General features: G+C 35.6%; 1 protein-coding gene across 18 annotated transcripts in view; it reads right to left on the bottom strand.

The window, feature by feature from the left end:
• The window catches only part of KIF16B (kinesin family member 16B), a 158170-nt gene that overhangs the window by 58875 nt on the left and 74436 nt on the right, over window positions 1-24859 (bottom strand). For 12 of the 18 annotated variants that reach the window (XR_013949285.1, XM_080587138.1, XM_080587139.1 and 9 more), the window contains 8 exons: window positions 19039-19158; window positions 18412-18463; window positions 17041-17178; window positions 12377-12459; window positions 12094-12182; window positions 4381-4413; window positions 3994-4047; window positions 982-2337 (listed from right to left, as the gene is read on the bottom strand). Coding sequence is in view for 16 of the 18 variants with exons in the window: in XM_080587138.1 (XP_080443264.1) it covers window positions 982-2337; window positions 3994-4047; window positions 4381-4413; window positions 12094-12182; window positions 12377-12459; window positions 17041-17178; window positions 18412-18463; window positions 19039-19158 (1925 nt within the window). In the remaining 2 variants the exon portion in view is untranslated. The remainder of the gene's footprint in view (window positions 1-981; window positions 2338-3993; window positions 4048-4380; window positions 4414-12093; window positions 12183-12376; window positions 12460-17040; window positions 17179-18411; window positions 18464-19038; window positions 19159-24859) is intronic. The other 6 variants (XR_013949286.1, XM_080587142.1, XM_080587133.1 and 3 more) reach the window with 1 other exon arrangement.

Genomic DNA, 24859 nt, shown 5'->3' with positions numbered 1-24859 from the left:
CACTGGAATATTAAAAAAAAAAGCAAATCTAATTCTACCTCAAGAAAAACAAAATCATTCTTTCACCAATAATGACAAGTTTTCAAGCTCTTGTGTTAGCAAATCAGACAACACCTTTTTAAAATGCTAATTTTGCCCTTCTTCCAGACTGCATGGATTGAATCCAATAACCCCAGTGGATTTTTGCTCGGGCCAAAAATACAATAAAAAAATTCTTCCTCTCCTGCGAAGGAAGAACCCTCCTTACCTGAAACACTTTCCTCTGAGCCTTCTATACTTAGCACAAATACTAGGCTATAGTTCCAAACATCACATGTGTTGCTGATGACATTGCTTCTATACCTAAAAGGGTTTGTCATAACACAGGGCTGTATCGAAGCAGCTGTGTATTTTCAAATAAGTTTGAAAAACACCAACAAATTTTACACAGATATATGGCTAGTCTACTTTATTTACCCCTAAAGCCAGTAACAAAACATTAAACATTACACTGGTTTAGTTGGAATACCAGGAGTGTTCCACACAACATCAGCTGAGAGAGACAGTTGGCAATCTACCTTGACTATCGATCTACAAATCTTGAACCACCATATAGCTTGCTACCAATAAAGAAACAAAATGCTATACATAAGTATTTTAATAAAAAGAAACTTGTATAATAGTACATGCATTTGTAAGGGCTGAGCATGGGGTTGGCTGAGCTTTCTAAATAGGCAAAAACAACTTAACTGAATGCTGTGATGGCTCATGCAAGTACTATACTGCAGGGGATGGGTCAAATATCCAAACAGAAATCAATGAGCAGGCAAGAATCTTTTAAAAAGCAATACGCAATCTCAATTCTGGGCAAACTACTTGAAACAATAAGAAACTCAAACAGTGGGACACAGAAAAAGTTGCCCTCTCAAAATCTAAGCGATAAAAATGATTTACTTTTTGTGAATCGCTGGTCCTAAAAACTGAAGCTACTGTAACACTTACCGTTCCCGGTCTTGTTCAAGGGCTTTTTGCTCAGCTTCTAGACTAGCCTGCAGACCTGCCTGCTCGCTGCAGCTGTTGTTCAAGGTAGCAAGTTTCTGTTTCTGCTCTTCAATTTCAAAGTCTATTGTAGAACGACGCTGCAAAGCAGAATGCCTCCTTTCTAACTTAGCAACAGCTTGTTCCAGTGCCTCTCTCTGCTGTTTTTCCCTTGATTCAAGGATTTCTTTTTCCTTCTTCCGAACTTTTTCTTCCTGACGAGCTACGTTGGCTGTGAATTCAAATGTTTCTTGAAGCTGCTGCAACTGATTTGTGCTAGCTCTATATTGTGCAAGCTGCTCTTCTTTTTCTTCTATTTCTTTCTCTATTTGATAGAGAGTATTATCTAATCCTAAGAAGCCTCTATCGAGGACTTCAGAAGCTCTTTGCTTTTCTTCCAGCAGTGCTGGCAAATGATTACTCTTCAGGTACTCAAGCTGCCGTACTTTAGATTGAAGCCTGTATTCCGCTGTCTTTATCTCGTCAAATTCATCAGCCTTGAGCACAGCATCTGCAAAGTTTTCATCATCTTTCTTTACATTTACATGTTCTTCCTGTGCAAATTTTAAGTGTTCTACAGCTACTTTTTCATGTGCAATTTCCTTTTCTAGGTGATCCATTTGTTGAACTAAATCTTTTTCCAAAATAGTCAACTGTTCTAGTTGTTTCCTTTTAAACTGTATGAAACTACCCTGTGTTTTTTCTAACTCTTCGCAGTTTTCATCACCTTCAGATCGGGCTTCCTTGACTTTCAAAAGAGATTCCCTGATATCTTCAAGATCTCTTTTCTCTTCTTCAAGTCTTTGTACATCCCCTCTCTTCAGGAGCTGTATCATGACCTGCTTTTCTCGAAGCTGTTCTTCTAGATGAGCCACAAGCATCACCTGCTCCCTTTCTTGTTCTTCAAGTCTCTTTTTTTCTGATTCCAGCTTAACATACTGTTCATCCTTCTCCTTTTTAAGTTTTTCTAGTTCTCGGAAAATCTGCATTTTCTCTTCTTTTTCGTTATGATTAAGTTCTTGTAGGCGCTGCAATTCCTCTTTGACACGGGCAAAAATTTCTTCCTGCTGTTTCTTCTTTTGAAGCTCTATCTCCTGTTGTTCCCGCAATCTCTCTTCTTCAAATTTTTCTTTTTCAGCCAGCAAATCCTTTAACCTGCTCTCAATGTGAACACTTCTGCGTTTCAGACTCTCTTCCTGTTTTCGAATTTGCAGCTGTACTATTTCTGTTTCTTTGCGCTGTGACTCTACTTCTTGTTGCATTCTTACAAGTTCTGCTTTGTCAGATCTTTGTTTCTCCTCCATTTCTTCTATTTGTTTCCTACAAGAAAACATTTACATGAAATATATCAAACTCTTTTGTTTGTTTTGTCCAAAAGACAATATATCACTTAGAAGTTAAAAAGTTTTGGACAGAGATTTTGCAGCACATACCACAATTTTATATAGATATTTTTTAATACTTTTGTTTTGCTGCAGGTTAAAATCTTATACTTCTTAGAAGTAACTCAATCCTTGAGAAAATGGCACAGATTCATATAATTTATTTCAACATGTAATGTTGTGGATACATTAAATTCTAAGAAAATACGTTAGATAGCATTTATGTTGGTAGAATAACGTTAGACTATATTAGCTTTATCCAATCCAATAAAAATATTGATAGAACGCACAGCGCACAGTGAAAAATAACCATATATATTTTTACGCATGCACACTTATTTTCATACAAACAGAAGTTAATAAAAGGACTTGGTGTGAAATTTGCCTCACCAAATTTGAGTCAACAGATGAATTGAAACAATGTCTTCTCTTTTTGTGAACCCAACTGATTTTCTGATAAACGGGAATATAAGCTTAGGAACAGATGGAGTTGAAAGACAAATTTAAGACAAAGTATGTCCCATGCAATAACTCTTTTAAAGGTTCTAATGGAATCCAAGTGAGGAAAGACTGAGACTTGAAGATGCCACAGTTACCCCTATACTACAATCACCTGAATACACATAGAAACAACCTATAGTCCCTTGGTTAGTTTGGGAGAAGTTAAAATCTGATTGATTAGAGGACAAACAAAGCAACTTCAATGCAATCTGAATTCAAAGTCTATCAACATAACAAAGAGGATAAGATCAGTGATTCTACTGCATCATTTTCTGAAAGAAATCTTCCAATTGCTCAGAGTTTGGGTTGGATTTGTGTGTTTTGTTTTGTTTTTTGTATTTACTTTGAGTTTAATTAACTTGGTCCGACTATATAAAAACTCTTTCAAAACTGAGTAAGCAGTATGAAGTGGAGAAGGCAGAAGATGTCTTTCAGCTTATGAATCTAATCAGTGCTGTGATCTGCAACAAGGTGAGATCTCTTACTTGTAAAATCTTAGCAGATATGATGAGCCAGAAAAATCAGCTTAGCTCTCCAGCTGGTAACAATGCTTTATTTTTTGTTTTGAACTGATTGCTAAATGGCATTCTGATAAGTATTATTAGCATGCCCATGCCATCGTAGAAGCTTTATTTACAAGAAGCAGAGTTCACAGATTAATCGAGATTCAGTCCAAAAGTGACTGGAGCGTAAAAAAGATCCAGGTAAAGAGCCTCATTTGTCATCTTTAAAATAACGCCATGAAACCTAAGAGCAAGAATAATATAATATACTACATTTATATTGTCCACTCTCTATATATCTTTCTGTTTGGTATTCCCTTTGCTAAAGATCACTGTTAGCTGCAATGAAGCTTGTCTATCTGGTTACAAATCCATAAGAATTGACAATTCTTAAAGGAAATGCCAAAACTTTCAGAGGAAAAAAGAAAGAGGGATAAGAATATTTATATCAGGACACCCTACTTACTAATACCATGATTCAAAATCATTTAAATGAGTCCACAACGTTCTCTCTCTCTATTTATATATACACATGCGTGTGTGTACTTATATACAAACACGTATACTTAAAGACCAGAGAATAACGTTACCTTTTACTTTCTAATTTTTCAAGCTCCTCTCGTTGTTGTCTTTCAAATTCTAGCCTTATTTAGGAAAAAAAAAACAAAATAAAATCTTGAATATATAAGAGCAAGATACACAATTATGTAATTCACAATGATTATTATAACAATGATGCAAATGAAAAGTTTTATAAAACTACTTTCTACAGTAAAAGAAAGTATTTCCTTCATTAGGGTTACAAATTAGGTATCATGCTGTCTGACACTTAAGTACAAACAGAAAAGTGAATGAATTTCTGGGGGAAAAAGACCATTTAAAAAGTTAAGATAAACACGACAAATGATTAGCATAGCCTCTGCAAGTTAACTACATGCGGACATGGCAATCAATACATAGGAATTGAATTTCTCTACCTTAAACAGATCGGTCCTTTTACAGGGAAAAGACTGCCATGGGAGGTAGGGGGAAACAGAGCAATCAATTAAGAGAGGAATTGATAGCAAAAACATATTAGCAGTACAGACTATTTTAACATCACCAACAGTTTGTTTTATTAGAGGTTAAATCGGTTAGATTCATGGAACAGTCAATCACACTACAATTCAAAGTAAAATTTAAATAGTTATTCTTTCTAAACATGTTTTACAAGTGCCAATGATAGTTAATCGATGCTCATAATCCTATGGTTTATTAGCTTGGCCAATTCTGAGAAGGGAGTGAGCTACGGAACTATGCTACAGCATATGCCTGCAATTCTTCCTTTTCCTCCCAAGAAAAGAAGCATTACTATGATGTGATGAGTGAGGCTGAAAAGAATTCATACCCCTGTGAAGTGAAACATTCATGGACAGAACACAATACAAGCCCATTTATCTAAAATATTTTGAGATTTTAATATGTTTAGCTTGATAAGGTTGTGAATAATTACAAGAGAGTATTTTCTGTCTTTTTAATATCAGCTCTTATTACAGTTGTACAGAAGTCTCTTATTTTAATTTCCTTTGAAAGATTTGTATTCTTTAAGGCAATCTTCCAAAGGAAATAGTCTCTGTGCTTTTTTTAAGCATAAAGAACCTATATATGAGCTGAAGTACTCAACCAAATACACAAATATTCAGTTATTTCAGAGCTGCTACATCTTAAGAAGTTCACAGGTGAGAGAAATGCTGAAAAAAAATGCAAGACTGCACCACAAGCTAACTTCAATTATTTGAGGAACTGCACTTTAAGATATCATGACTTCAATTACGTAGGCATGTGTTTTAAATGTAAGGTATATTTTAATATCTCTTTCTGAAATCATACAACTGTCTGAAAGGAGTTATCCTTGGAAACATGTGGAAAATACAACACTAATGTAATGCTTATAAAACAATTCAAGTAAACTTTGACTCCAAAGTGTTTAAGAAGCATCTTTCTAACCGCTGGAATAATGGAGAAACACTAATTTAAAAAATTCCATTTTTCCCCATTTTAGATTGTTATACACAACTCCAGATATTCAGAGCCTTCATATAAATTTCTCACCAAGACCCCTTTACATTTACATTAAGATCATGTCTAAGATGAGCACTTGTAGGCGCTATCCCAATGCCACAGCACAAGGAGAGATAACTTAAGTATATTTCATCAATTTCTGTAGTAGTAGTGCAAGATTCACAAAGTTATGCAAGAGCAAGTACAAAAGCAATCTTAAGAGACCCTCAGAAAGCAAAAGTCTTGTTCAATGGTTACTAAGCTTTCTTCTTTTTTAAGCTATACCTGATAATCCCTCATTGTAGCTAGTCTGCCTCTGGAATTCATAGCTGCTAGCTCTCACTTCTTAGCTAGGGCTTGGCTGTCACTATATTCATCGTTATTTCAGTCCAAAATAATATAGAGCCAAGGGATTTGGAGTCTGGAAATGCAGATTCCCATTAAGCACTGTCAGATGTAAACCATCTATGCTAAGAGAGTTGGCAGAGACGATTTACAAGTATTCCCATGCTTAGTTAAGCCACAGTGAAGTAAAACATTGCAGATCTGCTGACATAATTCAAAAACCCAGAGCAAAATCTTTTGATATTGTGACACTTCTATAAAACACATAATTTGGCAAACATATTTTATATCTACATAAAAATGGTAACTGGCTTTTGATAGAGATCTTATACAAGGAAAGTGAGCCATCATAGCAATCACTGATAAAAAAACACGTGAGCAGTGAAAACTCCCTGGTTTTCTCTTTGATTAAGCATCTCTACCACCTTCGCCAGTCATGTGAAGGCAACAAGTTTTATCTTACACTGAAATGAAACTAGAGCTGCTCAAAGGGTTGTTCAGAAAAGACAGGAATGAGCTACACAGAAACAGTTTCTTCTTCAGTGTAACTGGCTATTTCCCAAAGCAAATACAGATCACCATCAACATCCCAAACAGCAGCTTCCAAACACTACATCTAGCTGCTCTAAAAATTTATATTTAATGAATTTTAGACAAGTGAAAAATAGTCCTGTGAACAGACGGCCTAACGCAGCCTTGTGTATTGCTGCTTATTTAGGTTCGGTGATGCCTAAGATGGTCTGAGCTCCACTGAAGGCTCTCCTCCCACACGGATATTCAGTGTCTCTGTTCTCTACCAACCGTGCTCACACTGCAGACTTTATTATTGCAGGGGTAATAATGATGCATGTTTTCCACATCTGGCTGCCCATTTTATCAACACGTTCAGGAATCCATTACTTTTGAGACAACTACCTCTGTAATATTTGCTTCAAACTGGTTATGGGTTCAAAGGTGTTTCAGGACAGGAGAGGAACTAGGAGGCAGAACAGGCAGTCAATGATTGCAGAAGCCTTCTTTCTTTAAGAAGCTAGTAAAAAAAAAAATCTCAGCATCCCCAATAACATCATTGGCTGTAACAAATCACTGCCAGTTTTACAAAGCACAGATGCAAGACTGATGTTTTTTGGATTAGGATATCCTTAATAAAAATATTTTTTCTCATAAACTCTACTCCCTTTATTAATGTGAGCGCTATTGTGAATAGAAAAAAAAAATATTAGCTTGAAATTAAAAAAAAAAATACAGATATTAAGGACTAGAATCTACTCTTTCTTCTTTTGTAGATCTACCACAAAGGAACTTAATCTGATCAGTGTAGAATTAAATAGTCACCATTTTCCTGGAAAATGTGGAGTATCTAGTGATAAGGACAGTGTAGATAAGCTGCAGAGAAAAGGAAGTCAGTTCTACTAGTACAATACCACAATAGCTTAATTTACACAGCACAAAAGTGTGATCCGGTACTACATCTATTAGGAAAGACTGAGTACTATCAGGACTACAAAGATGGTACAATGCTGTTCAGTAGCCCAATTTATGAGATTAATTAAAAAACCCAACATGCTGAAGACAAGACAAGATCAAGGTTTCTCATGAGTGGTTTTAGAGTTACAGTGTAATATACCTTACAGAAGGTCCACAAATGAAATCTTCAACACAGATCTACAAGCAGAACTGTTTTATCCAAAGCTTATTACCTGAAGCAGCGTTGCATGACACTGGATTAAAGACAAAGACTAGGAATGAACAGAACAAAGGATTTTGCACAGCAAGCCAAAGTTTTATGCAACTATCTCCACATATGGGAAATCTACAGCCAAACAAACAAACAAACAAAAATTACAGCAAAAGCTGCACACACAGACCACCCATCTGAAAAAAAATAAAATTAAAGATATCACTGATTTTCACATGGGAAAGAAATAAAATAAGCAAGACCTGCGTGATATCTCCTTTAAAGAAAAACAAATGAAGTTAGAGAATAGAACCATATAGAAAGAAACACAAAGTGCAGCAAACTCCTCTACTCAAGCAGCATTTAGCTGTCATTACCAGACACACTGTCTAAGATACAGTAGAGATCTTGTTATGCATAATGTCTCAGTGACAACCACTAAAAGTAGTGGGACTGAGAAAATACAGGTTTAAAAATCAACTGCTAATTTGGACAACACTTAACCTAAACAGTATAAACACATTCATCTCCTTGCCAGAAAAACACCAGATTAGGAAGGAATTTTCTACAATATAAGACAAAATACTCAAGACCTAAAAATACTAGGGACAGTGAAGCAAGGTAAAACACCCGTCACCTACCCTGCATAGGAGGGAGGGAGGGACACAGATGGACAATCCGCTCCTTGGAGTTGTGCTATTGTGTAGAAGGATCTGAAAGACTTCTGGTGCCACGAAGGAGAATGACTCCAAGCTCAGCAATGGAGACCCTCGCTTTCAACGGAGGAAAACCCGGGGCAGGTATAGCAGAGGTGTCACCAGCTTGGCTCCCCAAGACAGCAGCAGTTCTGGGCACAGGCAGCAGCAGAGCTTTAATATTTAGGATGCACCTTTCGGGTACCAGCATGGGGCAATCTGGGGAAAGCTTTCGTGGAATGCACGCCAGAGGTAATGCACCTAAATTTCACCCTGCATGACAGGGATAAGTGGGTTTTGGTGCTTTTTTTTTTTCCTCCCCAAAGAATAAATTAAGTGTTTTTAGTGGTAGTTCAAACTGCAAAACAAAGGCAAAACTTGAAGTAATAGTATTTTTGCTGTTTAAAAGCTGAATCTTTTTCAAAAGCGTGTAAACTCTCCCTACTGTCCCATTTTCTTCATTTTAGAATAACAAGCATTAACGTGCTCTGAAAGCAGAGTACAAAAACTAGTAGAAAAACTAGTAGAAAAACCAAGTGCTTTAAGAGTTATTACAAATCATTACAAGTTTCTTTTAAGTTCTATTTATTTATTTATTTATAAGTACACCGTACTTTAAATCAGGTACTATTACTTTCTCTCAGACTCTGAAATAGGTCTAGATCACATACAGCTTCAAATTGGACAGCCTTTAATGACATACCCAGAAATTAAGAAAATTCAGCCAGCTACCTATGTAGACCTTAAAGCCACGCACACGGAGCAATTGTCATTTATCTGCTATCTGTTGTTATCACAACTGAAAGGAATAACCCACAGGCTCTTCTGGCATTGATTGGTAAAGATACTAGACTTTACAAGAGGTTTATTGCAACCTACAGAAATTGCAAATTTAGCTACCAGCCTTTAGGTTATCAGTACTGGAAGAAAAGAAGAGCTTGAATTACCAAATTAACAGCAGGCAGAATGCTGGTCATCTACAGAAGCCCCACCAAAAAAAAAAATTGGCCTGCTACTGAATCTAGCTCTGCACAGAAGGTGAGCAGTATGCCATTACATTACGAGGAACTCATACTACAGCCCAGCCCAATGTAATAAAGGTTCAGAATAAAGGAAGGAGTCCACACCCTATATTGCAAGCTAACGCTTTATGGGTATGGTGCCATTGGCTTTGAATATGACTGAGTCCTAAATGCTTGGGAAATGCTTTATTCAAAACGTGTTTTCTTTAACTTGCAATTACCCCAGCCACCTGTTTCCCTTGAAGTGACATATTCTGCAGAATTACACCTCTTTGGACAAGCTCACAACATCACAGGGAAAAAAAAAACAAAACACTACTGTCACAGTGGATGATATGGAAAGCAAACAATTTTAGCATCAACATAAACAAGCTTAAAATTATCATGGAACCACAGCCTAAGCTGAAAAGCTGCTATTGCCAAATTGCTGTCCACAATGATGCATCAATTATGGAATATGCTTTCTTCTACTGATTTACAAGACCAATGGTCAGTTAAACAGCAGTACAAACTTCAGAACATACTTTGTCATTGCAGAAGTCATAAAAACAGTAAAACCAGTCATATTTGAGTGTGGGTTTTTTTTTTTTTTTTTTTTTTTTTTAAATCACTGATCTATTAGAATGAGAACCGCCTCTGCACTGCGTGGGCAATGTATATTATTAGGTATGGCATATATTGTTTTAAACTTTGTTAAAGCCTCTAAAGACAGGGATAAGAGTTTAAATTCTGAATATGCAACTATGAGCTTCCTCACTTCAAAAAACAAATGTATGTAACAACAACTGGAACAGATAGGTTCTATTGCTCACACACAAGTAACAGTCATGCATTTCTCCTGTAAGGTGAGACTTAAGTATAATGCTTGCTTGTGCTTAGAAATTAAGCAAGACAAAATATCCATTCCTGCAAGACAATCCACAAAGATTAATTGGATGCAGAAGAGCAGGACAATATTAATAATTAGCCCTCTGCTCATAGTTTACAGACTAATAGCACACAGGCATGAAAGTGTTCAGGCATATGAAGGTATTTCACCTAACTTGAGCCACAATTTCAACATGAACAGCTCTCACCACACCCAAAAAAGCAAAATACAAGTTAGAAGAAGTGCTGGATGGGTAGAGTTTTTAAAAATTGCTGAATACATTGATAATTTAATTATATTAGTCATACTAATTGAGTTCCAGGAAAGCAAGGCAAGATATTTGAAGAACTGACAATGAAAAAAGAAGCTATATTGCACAAAAGGTTGGGGAAAAAAAAAATTTGCAGCAAGCTACTCCATCCTAGATCAAGTAACTCTTCTATTTGTTGTTTATTGTTGTTGTTGTTGTTCTTGCTGAAATCACAAATCACAGGAAAATTCCCTTCTACAAGACGTGATTTAGCATTATCTGAAGACAGTATGAACTCCTTGGGCAGGGAAATCATTGTTAAGCCTACCTTCAACTGGGCCATGCCCATGCCATTATATTTTGCTGTAAATCTGAAAGAGTAAACATGAGGCAATGCTGAAACAATCTGTCCTGGTTTACACTGACTGGAAAGTCAAGGCCAGCACTGTGCAGTATGATACAATTATTCATAATAGTATTTTAAACAGAGTCATGCCATTAGACTGGAAAAACCCACTGTAGGCCAAGGTAGATCAATAACTAGAGGTAACAAAGAACAGCCAGGAACTTTCATAGAACTTTCCCTGGCCCTCAGAAGATGTAATTCTAGCAGTTGTCACTACAAGTTCAATAACTATTTGAAAAGGCTAAAGAAACAGGAAGAAAAATATACATATATACATGCACAGTTTTTTGGGGTTTTTTTTGACCTTCTCTTTCTTCTCTGTCTGAAAAAAGTATGTTATTTATGAACAACTATCTCACTGTTTCAAGTTCTCAGCAGGTAGTTTAGTGGCAAAAGAGCAATAAAGACAGAATTTGAAGCAACGGTATTAGATATACTCACAGTATTTAAGACTTTGCTTAACTTGAAGTTATTATTACCCATCTGATCTTCCTAAATTCTAACAGATAAAGAACAACCCCCCAGTAAAACTCAGGAATAGAGCTGTACTATCCAAGCTTGTAATTCAATTTATGGCCAATTTTTCAAAAGCACATAGGTGATTTAAGCATCCCATCTCACTCTCAATTAAAAACACAGGCACTAGCTACTGAAAAAAAAAAAAAAAAACAGAACAAAAACACCATCAATTCTCTATAAGTCACTTAAACAACACTGGTAAAGATATTAAAGCAGATTCTCTACAATAAGTACTCTATTTCCTTGTAACCATATAATAAAATGGTTTTCCATATCCTAACTTGGCCACCTACTAGGAGGTACATAAGCAAGAACATAAGGCATGAATTTTCCAGACTTCTTATGCCTGCATTGGTTTTATACTAATTAATTAATTTTCAGTTTACAATTCATTTTTCTTACGAAAAATAGTTAACTTGTAATTCTGAAGAAAGCATAAATGCAAATTTGCAATGTCATTACTGTGCTGAACTGCCTTCGTTAGAATACCAGATCTTTTCTCCCAGAAAACTTGCATGTCAGATCTGTCAGTGGGGCTGTTTGCTGGTGCAGTTGCGGTTCTTGTATTTCAATAGTGAGACCCCAGGTAAAGGAAAGTTTTAAGCTGGATAGAAAGCTTCTCAGTGTCTTTTTACCCCATTTTCTAGCATGAACTTGAATTCCCATTTTCTAGCATGAAGTTGAATTTTTAGTTCAAATAACATTTTTTTTTAGAAGTTCTCACCTCATTCAGAAGCTCATTATTTAGTACGCATATACTATTAACATGAGAACAAAATATTTTCCCTTACTGCCATTTGGAATATTCAAACCATTAAAATGAAGAACAGGTGCAATTGTAACAAGAACATTTTTTAATATACTCACCCTGGATTATAAAGCATAACAGCTGATAGGTTCTCACAAGATTTTGAAAGATCTGTCATAGACAAGCTGAAGGAAGACAGCAGTCCACTCTAACAACAGACCATAAAATATATATTAGACAAACACTGCTGTGCTTGCAAACTTTTTTTGTTTCACTTCATGAAATATGAAGTATTATATGTGAAGCAAAACTAAAGCAAATCTACAATGTTCAAGGTATGTCTATATTAGCAGTAAAGTTGTGAAGAGGTTGAAATTCACTCAAATACTTATTTTATCTCACCTTTCTTTTTTCCCTTAGTTTAGCAGCTTCTTTGGGATGGTTAAAGCGAAACATATTGGTTCTTCCAAGTAATATAACAGCACCTGATGAGAAAAACACACACCATTTACTGACAACAGACTATATCAGGAAATGCCAAATAATTTTTCTGTCATCCAATATGTAAGCACATAAAAAAATAAAATAAATAAATAAAAATAAATAAAAAATAAATAAAAATAAATAATAAAAAATAAAATAAAAATAAATAAAAATAAAATAAAATAAATTTTATTCCTCCTTCTTCCTACCTAAAAAAAAAAAAAATATGTTCATGCACACAAAGGTCAATCATGTTCATGCAGTTTAGTTTAAAGAATAAGTAGAGGAAGCAGTCATAGCAGCTGCCCCAGTTTGACCTATACGTTTCAACAGTGGTACTTTGGAGGCTACCAGCAGGTACCAAACACCATGGGAACGTCCATAAATGTGACTAAGAACGAACTAATCATTATTCATCCACTTCTGATCGAAGTCAAGATTGAATCAACCTAAACTGAAAGCTACACTTTTCCATAATTTGTACTCTCGCTTACCTTTTTCTTTTTTATGTAGAACAACACTGAAGTTTGTCATCAATCAAAACAGGCTTATTAGTCTTTTATACCCAATAGTTATTTTCTGAGGAAAGAATCTTGAATAATTCATATTGTTCAATGCACATCTATTATCGTATTTAATCAGCTACGGTACAGGTCATATATAATGTGATTCTGGGCAATTCTTATAATATTTTAAAGACACTAGCACCAAGATTAATACTTTCCCACTAAAAAGCACGTTGTCAGTGATGTCTCACTACTGTCATAACATTGAAGTCTTCCAAACTAACCACCACAAAATCAAGCGTTTATCTGTCGAATGGTGTGAGGCACTTTTAAAAGAGAATAGATTCGATTACACTTAAAACCTGAAAAAAACTGCATTTACAACTGCTTACTACAAACAAATTGTTATCGTCTGAGAATGAAATGCTGTACTGAATAAGCACTGCCTCTCTTAAAATTAGCTTAATTAGGAACACCAACCTAAATAAGGTCATTCAGTCTTGGCATTTCAATGATAAGAGGCACTATAGTCACAATATCACTTCTTGCTGTATACACACCACCTCAATTTTGGACCATAAGAACTGTCCACCTCAGACTAACATTAAGAAGAATTACCTTCCATAGATCTGTATGTAGCTTTGCATTGCAAAGTCATTTTGATACCACTTCTGTAATTTATGACAGAAGCTGATTGACCCTTTCTTGAAGAACTGCGCTGGGTATATATACATATATATATATATAATTAATTTTTTTTAAATGTAAGCATATTAAAAGGGGTCCCTGCTAGTCATGACTGCTGTAGTGAAAGGGGTAAGTCTTCACACGCTCACAGTCATGCCAAACATCTCTCTGTTCCACTCTTGCTGGCTGCCTGGAAGGACGTTTTCATTACTTTAGCAGAGGAGACATTGAGGATTCCAGTGAAATTCCTTCAGTTACTTTCAAATGAAGACACAAATAACTGTAAACATTTTTGGCCATGTTGCTAGGTAGAAGTTAGTTAAGTAAATTATTAAAAATTTCAGAATGAATTCAGCTAAAGATACTTGTTCCTAACTTCACATATCTAAAAGAAAACAGGTAGAAGAGGCTTAACAGCAGCACATGACATTCAAAATCAGATGGAGGATCATATGAATTACAACTAGGTTTCTCTTTAAGTACTTCTCCAAATCATACGATGATGAGCCTAGCATAAGTCTGAACAGGAAGAAGGAAAAGGGGTATGTGCACGTCACATGATACACTTGTGAAGTACTTCAAATCACAGAATGGTTTGGGTTGGAAGGGACCCTAAAGATCATCTAGTTCCTAACCCCCTGCCACAGACAGAGACATCTTCCCGTAGGCCAGGTTGCCCATTTTAGTACACCATTATGGTCAATGCACAGATTTGAAGGGGAACTACAATTCCTCTGCTTCTGCCATTACATTCTTCTTTTTTATCCCAGAATGTCATAGGCATTATTACTTCATGATGCCACTTCTTGCATTATGGAACCTCTATCTGTTTGCTGATACAGTATTTTAATTATTATTATATTAATAAGGAAAAACTACAATCTTAACTCCCACTTGACAGAACTTAGATATGCAGCAACATGAAAACCTATCAAGGAAAAAAACTTTGGATCAAAAGCATACTGTCAAATATCTCCTAAGCATCAGGTTAGATTGTCCGTTATCGTACAATGCAGTTCCCCATCAAAATGCAAGTGTGCAGCATAAATGTCGTCATGGAAACATAACTGGCTTTGCTATGGGGTTTGCTTTTCATTTGTTTACTCTAAGCAACAATTCTTTTTCTCCTGGAATGTTAAATAGCAAAGAAAAAAAGGTTTCTCAAATACACCGACAGTACTGAGAACAACAAGCACCATTCAAAAACAGTCTTTATCATTTATGGAACTCTGATCTGGTAATTTAATTGGTTGACTCCAACACAAAAGTGACCAGAGAATAGGAAACAAGTATGAAGAATGTATGTTCAAATACCATCAAGCACTTCTCATCTACACACACCAGTATTTTGGAACTGTGCAAACAAAGGTATCCATAATTAAGATCTTCCTAACTTTTAAAAGTTTATTTTCTGATTCTAAAAGTTACTTGTATTAACAAACTGTAAAAAAACAAGCACGGAGAAATGATAATAACTACAGACAGGTTAGCAGTTTGGCCTCAAAATGGAAAATTCATTTTAAACTGAGGATAAATTTAAGGTAAAGAACAAACTCCAGTGAGTATTTGTTCAATTACCTTTACAAATCCTATCAGATGTTCTTTAGAAAAACAAAATATCATAGCAAGTTGCATTACTCAAGAGGCCACATTAGCCAGAATTCACAAACAGTGGAAGTAATCTGAAGAAGGAAGTGGTAATTAATTACCATGCCTCTTTTTTTTTTTTTTTATCAACTATTATTAATAACTGTTCATTTGAAAGTGTGCTGAATTTTTTAGACTGTCACAAACGGAAGCATTTAAATATATCAGTAGATAATCAGCAATACCTAAAGCAGATATTTAAAGAGGCTGGCATTTCATGCTGTGAGACTAAATGCTAACACAGCTAGGAGAGATGTATTGTGCACGAGTTGTTAAACCAGTTATTTCATCAGCTTTGCCCACCTGATGTCAAAGCTGCCATCCTTCTTTCAGACTCAATCTGGTTACACAGTCTACAGATCCGCTTGTGCAGCTGTTTTTCAAAATTTAGTAATTCAAAGCAACCCTTTTCCCTGCCCCCCTTTTTCTGAGTTGCAAATTTCTTTAGACAGAAATTCAGAATAATAATAAAAAAAAAAAAAAACCATGCTTCTACTCTTCACAGTACAAAAATCAAGTTGCTGCATATGCCTGAAAGAAGGAAACAGGACCCAAACTTCTGCCTTCGTCTGAGGCCAATCAAACCTATAATGCCTTGGAAATGCAGTAGGCTAAAATAAAGATGAGCCACTGCAAGCACAATTCGTGTTAACAGTGTTTCTTGCCATTAATGCCAATGTCCTAACAATTTATCAATAGGAGTTACTCAGATTCAGGACAAAGGAGTTGGGCTTTCTTTTTTTTGTTCCGTATCTGTAACAGAAACAACTGAATGTCTCTTATTTCACATGAATATACACTTCACAGAATCAACATCCCCTGGCCATAACAAAACTATTTTCTGAAAGCAAAATCTTGCAGCACTTGAGTTTGAAAAGGTGCAAGACTCCTTGTTCAGCACTACTTTGTCCACTGTGTTCCTCATTTGTTAGAATGAGCTTATCCTGAAAGCTTTTGTCCAGGAACGTTAAAGTGGCATTGCTTCTAAGCAGCTGAGCTGTGTTACAACCTCACTTCTCAACATGACTTCAACTCATAGCTAAATGGGAAAGTATGCTGGGTGCTCCTGGAAGATAAAATATCCAGAACCTCTGCTGCAGCACTCTTCAGCTTACTTGTCAGTCCGTCCTTTCCAGGCCAACAAAATACACCTTTGTTCCCAGTTGTCCCAGCTGCTTTCAATCATTTCCAGATTTTAAAGCTTTTATATTAAAATTGTAATCCTGTGAACTTCATCTGTAAGGGTTAGCCTCCCTCTTTTTGTCACTTTCCTACAGCTGTAGTTAACAGATACTCCAACTAAATCTCCTGCTACCCAAGAGGATTTGGCAATAGAGTGTTAAGTGGAACTGCACTGAAGCCCTGAGAAGGAAAAAAAACCAACTCTGACGTTATTTTAGTCATGCAGAGACCAGTATTATTTTTCTTAATATCACACCAATCTAAGCTATCTGCCATGGAGTTCACTTTATGTATAAACTTTGAATGAAATCAGACAGCAAGTATCAGTTCATACTCAAGATTCTGAAGTGGCTCAAATTAGTAAATAATTCTCTTTTCACCACATAGCAGTTCTGTAACAGAACAAAAACTCCATGGCTCTCCATATAACTTTGGGATGCAGATAAGAAGAAACTGAATTAAAATTAAACAGTAATCTCTTCATATACACACAGATTTTTCAGTAGTGTTGCCAGAAATAAACAGATGCTGTATGGAAAACTATACTGTGCTGGGTAATACCTTGATTTAGGTGCGTGGCCTCAGTAATCTGAATTCCATTCACAGAACACTGCGCTCCATTCAGTGGTATAAGATTCACAGTACCATTGAGATTTTCAAAGATGCAATGCTCACTTTCCAAATCAAGACCATGAAGAACTAAACACACACAAAAAAATAATTAGTCTCTTAACAACTAATAAAATTTGCATGCTGATAGTGATTTATTAAGGACAGACTGTTACATATTCGCAAGCATCTTTTCTTTTTTCCCCACCCCCCACCCCCCAGACCGTGTTCTGTTTGTTCATTCACGACCTCCTGCATTCCTTGAACATTGACCCTATTTCTTGTTTTACTGTAGTGGAAATAGAAGTGTTTTTTTTCTGATTTGTTTTACATAATGCTCTTTTCTCCTGTGTTTTGGCACCAGATTAGTAAATGCTTATTTTGTTCTGTTGGAAAACAGTGAAGAAAAGTTTACATATTTGTAGAGACAGGTTTTTTTGGCTAGTTTCACTGGGAAATCATAAAAGCTTCTAGACCTTAAAGCAGCTACACTTAAGTCTGAATAGATAGGATAAAACATGCAATTGTAGACAATAAGAAAGGCTGAAATAAGGTTATATATTCTATTACGCTCAGGCACTTATCCATCAGTTATGCTACTTTCCATCTCTTCTTCAAGTAATGTGCGATTATCTCTACCCGTATTGCTTAATCTTACAAAGCAATGTGAATTTCATGGAATTTATATATAAATTTTAATCCAGGCATCTTTTGACCAAATGAAATACACAAAACTATGTTATTTGTCTCTCAATTTCTCACTTGAGAACTAAAGGATGTAGCTTATTTGATTAAACTACCTCTAAGTAGCTGATGTGACAGGTTAGTCCAGTAATGGCATTGAGTTGCTTTAATAAAAAGTAAGAAAAATCAGCACAAGAAGACTATTTACTTTTCATTAACTTTCAGAATTTTCTTCTAAAATCTAAAGTCCAAAGACTTCTTTAGATATAACAATATAGCAATACTGTCTTTATACAAAGGTTAAGAGAATGATTGTGCAATAATTGTGACAGGTTTTGTATGAAAAAGGATGGTATTTTTACAGGAGGCTCTTTCAAAAGTAGCAAGAAATAAATTAGTAACAAGTATATGAATAGATTTGAAGCCAACAAGCTATTTCAGAAGACATGCTTTTTGAAGCAAATCCCATGTAATTTAGTTTTCATAAATTTTCTAAAAATTAAAATACACAAGAACATATAAACAATTAACTACAAGGAAAAAAAAAGAAAAATTATACAGCTCTGTTAACCTATTGGGATGTTGGAAGAAAGAGGGAAAAAATGAAGAAAGAAAATAAAGAAATGCAAAATTCCATACCAATGTCCTGTTCTGTCACAGCATCTTCTCTGCCAACATATGTCTGGCCTTCCTAATTAAAAGAGAGACATATTTTCAACTGAAATTTCCCTCTCTCACACACACACAGACGTTTTATTTTTCTACTTTCTCAGAGTATTCTGGACCAAATACATGTTTAAATATACTACCTGATTTCTTCTTCCTTGTATTTTAAGAATGCTTTCAGTCATTATTATACAATGTTACTAGTAAATTTAAGTTTCAACTGTCCTGCATAGCACCACCGTTGTAGTTTTGAGGCATTTAACATAGATCTAGATTTCAAGTCAGGCTTCACAATCAGAAAAATGGAAAACTAATATAGATAGATAAGCATATTAAGCACCTATCTCTGGTTAACCGGTCTACATAAACCTAAACAGTAAAATAACAGGTATTATTATAATGTAATTCAGTGAATTATAACCTCCTAAGAGCTTTTCTTACTCTAGCAGAGAAATGTAAAGAGCTTTTCTTTCCATAGTGGTGAGATGTAATGAACACTTATATGAGCACTATATTTTGACTACTATTTGACTACTACAATTTGTCTACTGAAAAATCACAAGGCATATAAAGGCTATGAAAACACAGATGTATATTTACCTTCAAGTGATACAAGATGATACCAGTACTAAGAAGATCATCATCAATGCCAATTAGATGAGGCAGTTCAGAATCTAGCACAACACCTATCCCTTCTTTCCTCAAAGCCAACGTTTGTTCCTGTAAAGGACAACAGTATAGTTATTAAAATATGCAAGAAATAGCACTCTTCATTCGCTTTCTAAACCACGCTTAAAGTAACTTATCCTCTGTAATAAACCCTGCTTATTTTTTGGTGATTTTTTTCCTAACATTCTAAATGCAACTTTCATATTTCCAGTGAGTGTTCCAAGCTTGCCATTCAGGAAATCTGTGAAGCTGTTACTTGAAAGAAGCCAGACAAACAGCTGAATTATACCAGATAAGGGAGATCAATCAAGAGAATAACAAAGCAATGTTGTCTAAAAGCAAGCTACGTACCACCTTGCATGACAGAAAGAAGAATTTGAAACTACACAGAATTCAGTATGGCTAAGGAATAGAAAACTGAAAGCGCTTTAGCAATCCTTTAAATAAACTGAACCTTATGCAATAAAAATCCCAGGCACCTGAAAACCTAGTAAGCCTAAGCAGACAAAACATCATGCAATGTAATGGAAGCAGTGACAATAGTAAATAAATGTAGGAAATATTTGCAGAACAAAACTTTCATTCTCCAAAATTCCTTTTGGCCACATTCTGCAATCACCTGTAGGGTAAAGTATCATTCAACAGGAGTGCAAGAGGAAGGCTTCAAAAACTCAAAAGAAACATGACCTTGTACTCATCAGTATATGCAATAAATAAGAAATTAACTATACCTTTGAAATAAGGTTTTAGTGTTCAAGAAGTTTATTTTGCAAGTTGAACTCAAATCCTACTGATTTCTTAGACCTCAAAGCTAACAGCAACAGGCTGTGAACATGTACACAGACTGCCTTTCAAAGTGAATCAGTTTTACTACCTAAACAACTGAACCGTTATGAGCCAAGGAAGACTGACAACTCAGGAAGGAGAGGCAGCAGCAGCAAGTGTCACTTCTGTGTATTATGAGGCATACACTTTTTTCCTGGTGCCAGCAAATACAGAAAACAAATTTTCTGACAACAGTACGACTACTGCTCCTTTTCCAAGTCATCAACATGCATCCTTCAGAGCCAACCAAGACATTACAGTGTTTGTACGAAAAAGCAGAGATTGCTGTATGTATTTTCCTAAGTACAGCAACTTGACAAATCTGAAGAAAACAGATGTAATATTTCATTTTCCTGCACAGTATAAAATGTCGCCAATATTGACACTGTCTAAAAAGTTTTCTTGTGACTGCAAACACCTGGGCAAAATGAGATGGTGACACAACACACTAAAAGCACTCCAAAAGAAAACCAGGAAATCCCTCCCTGGTCACGGGCGAATTAAGAAGTTCTCCAGCATTCAGAAAGAAAGGAAAAAAGCTGTGATTAACGTTGCCCTGCAGCTCCCTGACATTCAAACCGCATCCAGCTATTCCTTGATATTATAAAAGTGTCACCTCATAAAACCAAAAAATACAGCTTAAATCATTGTTCAAGTGAAAAGTAATTTCAGTCAAAATACCTATCACATATTAAATATTTATTGAGTGGCATCTACTGCTATACATAATTTATAACGTTCCTATACGACGAGGCTGATGACTTAAAAGAGTGAATACGGGTGGCTGTTCACACAACTGCTGGCACCTTTCACCCAATGGAATTGATAAAATATTAAGAGCTGAACATTTTTTTCCAGCATAACAAAGCATTTACTAACATCCCGGACTGAGGAAAAAACAGGCATCCCAGGAGGCAAAGAAATGATCGCTGGGTGAGAAAAATCTATCACAAATAATTAAGAATGAAGAAAAAAACGCTTCATTCTCCAGTTTTAAATATTTAATACATTTTTAGTATATTCAGAAAGAGAGCGTGTATAATTATGATTTAAAATTGATGTGTTGCTTATTTATTCAGGTCTAAAATTAGAGAACACAAATTAATTGAGTTTCTAAATCCTTACTTTGTAAATGACTACCATTCATACATAGAATACATCCTATTGACGGAAACATTATAATAAATGCAACAGACTAGTGGGATTAAGTGCAATTTTTTTTTCTTGAATATTTCTTGCCCGTTACGTTTTATCTTCAGATACAATTTACTAAAAATCCTGAATCTTAATCAGTTACCTGGAACAACTGCTAAACTTTAATCATGTGGCTGAAAATTTAATTTTAGATTCAAACTAAAACTCCAAACTGTGAACTTCTGCCCCAAACCAAAATCATAGAAACTCTTTCAACAATATTTATTACTCCGTTCTCTCACATTGAAAGAAAGATGAGAAAAAGGCCAGAAAGAAGTAGCCAAATTGCCCCTCTTTCACCCTTGATGGCATAGGAAGGACACATCTAAAGGAGGAAGGACCTCTTTTGAAATAAATTGAAGGTCTGTAAGCTATTATAAGGCAGAGAAATGATTAGGTTTGATCCGCAACTTGATTCACCTTCATTTGTGTAACACAACTTTAGAAAGCAGTGAATCCATAAGCCAAAATGACAGGAGTAGGAAAGGTCACTGTCCCCATTAAAAAAGTACTAATTCAGAAAATGTATGAAAGCCTCAAGGTACAATTTAAAAAATTCGCATGTACTGCATGCGTCTTATCTTGAATTATCCTTGAAAAGAGAAGTGTACGTGTACTCCCTCTGTATTTAAGATGCATTCATAAACTGTGGAAAATAAAGCAAGCCAAGTATTACACACAAAGGAGCACTCCAGTGAATATAAATGGCTGCTCTGTGCGGAGAAAAGTTTTCTTCTTTAGAAGCCTCTAGACCAAATGGACTCATGTGAAGAGTAGAATTATTTTCTGACTGAATTTCTGAGTCAGTACATAAGGAAATACTTCCCGAGTCACAGTAAAGATAAAAGGATTTATATTGTTTGTGTAAACGATGGTCTCTTGGAATTCAGCTCTGACTCAGCAGCCAGAAACGTCCTGATAGAATAAATTCAGTAACACTTCGGTGGCAGCTAGGAGAGCTATTAGGGAAACTCATACCTTCTACACCCTTGTGTTACATTTGCTCTGTTAACCAGATCTAGAGGCATCTCCAAGCTCACAGCTAAGATACATGCCAGCACTTTAGAAACATGGTGTTTGTGTAAAGTACCTGTATGACCCTGTAAGTTAATTTTCACCATATACAACTGCCCACGACAAAGAACCATTAGGATACATAACATTTCTTTCAGTGCATTTATATGCATACAAACACACACAAAAACGGAATCACATTCCTGTTGGATTTTAACCAACAGGATACTGAATTACAAAAAAGAAAGTGAGCCCAAAAGACACTTCTAATATTCCTTGGCCAATCTACCAATACAGTAAAACAAGCAAAACCTTTGCTGTTTCCAGTTGCTACTGGCCCAGCACATATTAGAAAGCATACATAACTAGTACGGTGTCCTTTCAATGAACAGAACTGCTTGGTGAAGTTTAATTTGTGTCACACTTTCCATTGCAAAATCTCAGTTCTTTCATTTAAATATTCAACAGTTAACTTCTGGCACACAGTTCTGAGAGTACACTGTGCAGAGACTTACAGTAAAACACATTATGCTAGCTAAGTAAATTGTCCAGATGTCTATATTTAAATTATGCAAAAATGCATAATACCAAATTAAAGAAGTTATGGGTAAAAATGTGCAGTGACAAAACTCTTTGCATTAATATTTAACCAGACTATATACTAGAGCAAATTCTTACACTAACAGGTACTTTGGGTGCATTTGATTTCATTGAAAATACGCTATTATGTTCTGGGTTCACAAAACTGCCTGAAGATCCTCAGTGCCATGGCACTAACATTAAGCTCCCTATGAAATATATATGTAAACTGTACACAAAGGAAATTCTTAATTGGTTTTCCTCCAGTAGTGTATTCACTATATTTTGCATTCCCTTTAAATCACTGGAAACAAATGCTTCATACCTACAGAAAAAGATATTCCATATTGCTCAGAATTCAAAGGCACCTGAAAATGTGCATTTTAAAACCCAGCAGATACACAGAATTAAAGAGGCTACTCAAACAGAGGCAGTAAGAAACATGGATGTAACATCCTCAGCCAGTCACCCCATGATCAAGACGGGTGAAAAAAACAGGACTTCACTCACTGAAGTAAGCAATTTATAAAATCTCCATCCCAGAATGGTGAAAGATAAGGTGACTTACAATTCCAGTTCTGCAGTAGAGGTTTTTGATAAATCCAGGAAGCAGAGTAACTCCTGAGTTACAGCAAAAAACACACATACACCAGTCAAAGCTAGTTTATGCATGTGTGCTGTAGGAGGGCTACACTGCTTGCATTTCCAGAGATAACCTTTCAGAAAATAGAAAACAAGGTGTAACTGTAGGACAGGCACCATGAGAAAAGCATACAAAACCCAAGCTGGAGAAGTCCCCATTGGGCAATGCTCACTTGCTGTTTCCTTTACTAGGGAGTAGAAAATAAAATTATCCAGCAGCAGATCAGAAATGAAAAACAACCCCTTGCTAAACTGAAGGATGCCATTGACATGAATAATTTACATAGGTACAAGAAAAACTGGACGAACAGCAAGAAAAGGAAAGGAGGGAATGTGGATGACTGTGCAAGGGTATCTAACACCTAACTCCAAGAACTGCAGACACAGAAAACATAGACAGTTTTCTGGAGAAGGATTATTATTATTCTGCATGCTGTTTTATGCTCCAATAGTGGGCACCATTGCATAAATCTGAATTCACCTACAGGGGCATTTAGTCTGATCCAGTATAATCTTTAACTAATGCAAAAAGGATGAGAATGTTTTAAAGTTTAATTTAAAACCAGATTTACCAGTGTTTTAAAGTATATTACCAGTAAATACACTTTAGAAATTTGTGTTACAAATAAAAATCCAGTCTCTTTTGAATCCCACTGATTTTTGACTTTAAAAAATCCTTAGAGCAATGAGTTCTAAAGCTATTATGCATAAAAAACAACATAAGAAAACATTTTAACGTTTACTGCTTTGTTTCATACAATAGTGTTTTTCTCCTGTGTTCTGAAGGAATAGGATCTTAATACTTTAAACTCAATTTTGTGATACAAAAATCACATAATGATTCATTATGCAGCTTCGTCTGCTTTCAGAGAGTTACCTTTCAAGAGATGTCTGCAGAGAAGCGGCAAACGTGACAGCAGCACTTCTGAATGAAGAGAAATGCCTCCTTCCCTGGCCCTCTCCCTACCTTCGCAATTTGTGGCAACTCCTACAGTTCTTGTCAGGTTGGATGTCTTTCTTTACCTAGCCCTCTTTTTCTTCTCAATTTCTTCAAGGTGTAGTTCAACACATCTATGGATAATGTATTGTCTTTTATATATATATATCCTCCTCCCCCTTTTAATAGCACATAGCTTTCTGAATTCTTACATGCAGCAACAATACAAGTTTTACCTATATTCATAGCTTTACATTTTATAACCAAAGGGCACAGCATGTCTTGTTAATGGAAAAAACTCACAACATTCATTTGCATTAGATAGTAAAAACCTGTGTTCAGTCACTCACCATCCGAATGACTAAAGAAACTACACTCTAATTTACTAGCAGAAAGAAATTTTCAGTTAAATTTTGTTAACCTGTAAATCCTTTCTGCACAGAGATGAAGGTTGTCATTGTATCATAAAGCTGAACAAGCTAAATTATAGATCACGGAAGTCTTATAGAATAAACCCAGGAACTGTTTTGCTGAATAAATTACTAGAGCTGCCATCAAACA

This window comes from Anser brachyrhynchus (assembly GCF_964034855.1).
Source record: "Anser brachyrhynchus genome assembly, chromosome: 3".
NCBI lineage: Eukaryota > Metazoa > Chordata > Aves > Anseriformes > Anatidae > Anser > Anser brachyrhynchus.
Note: the sequence above shows the minus strand (reverse complement) of the source record. Positions and strands in the feature narration are given on the sequence as shown.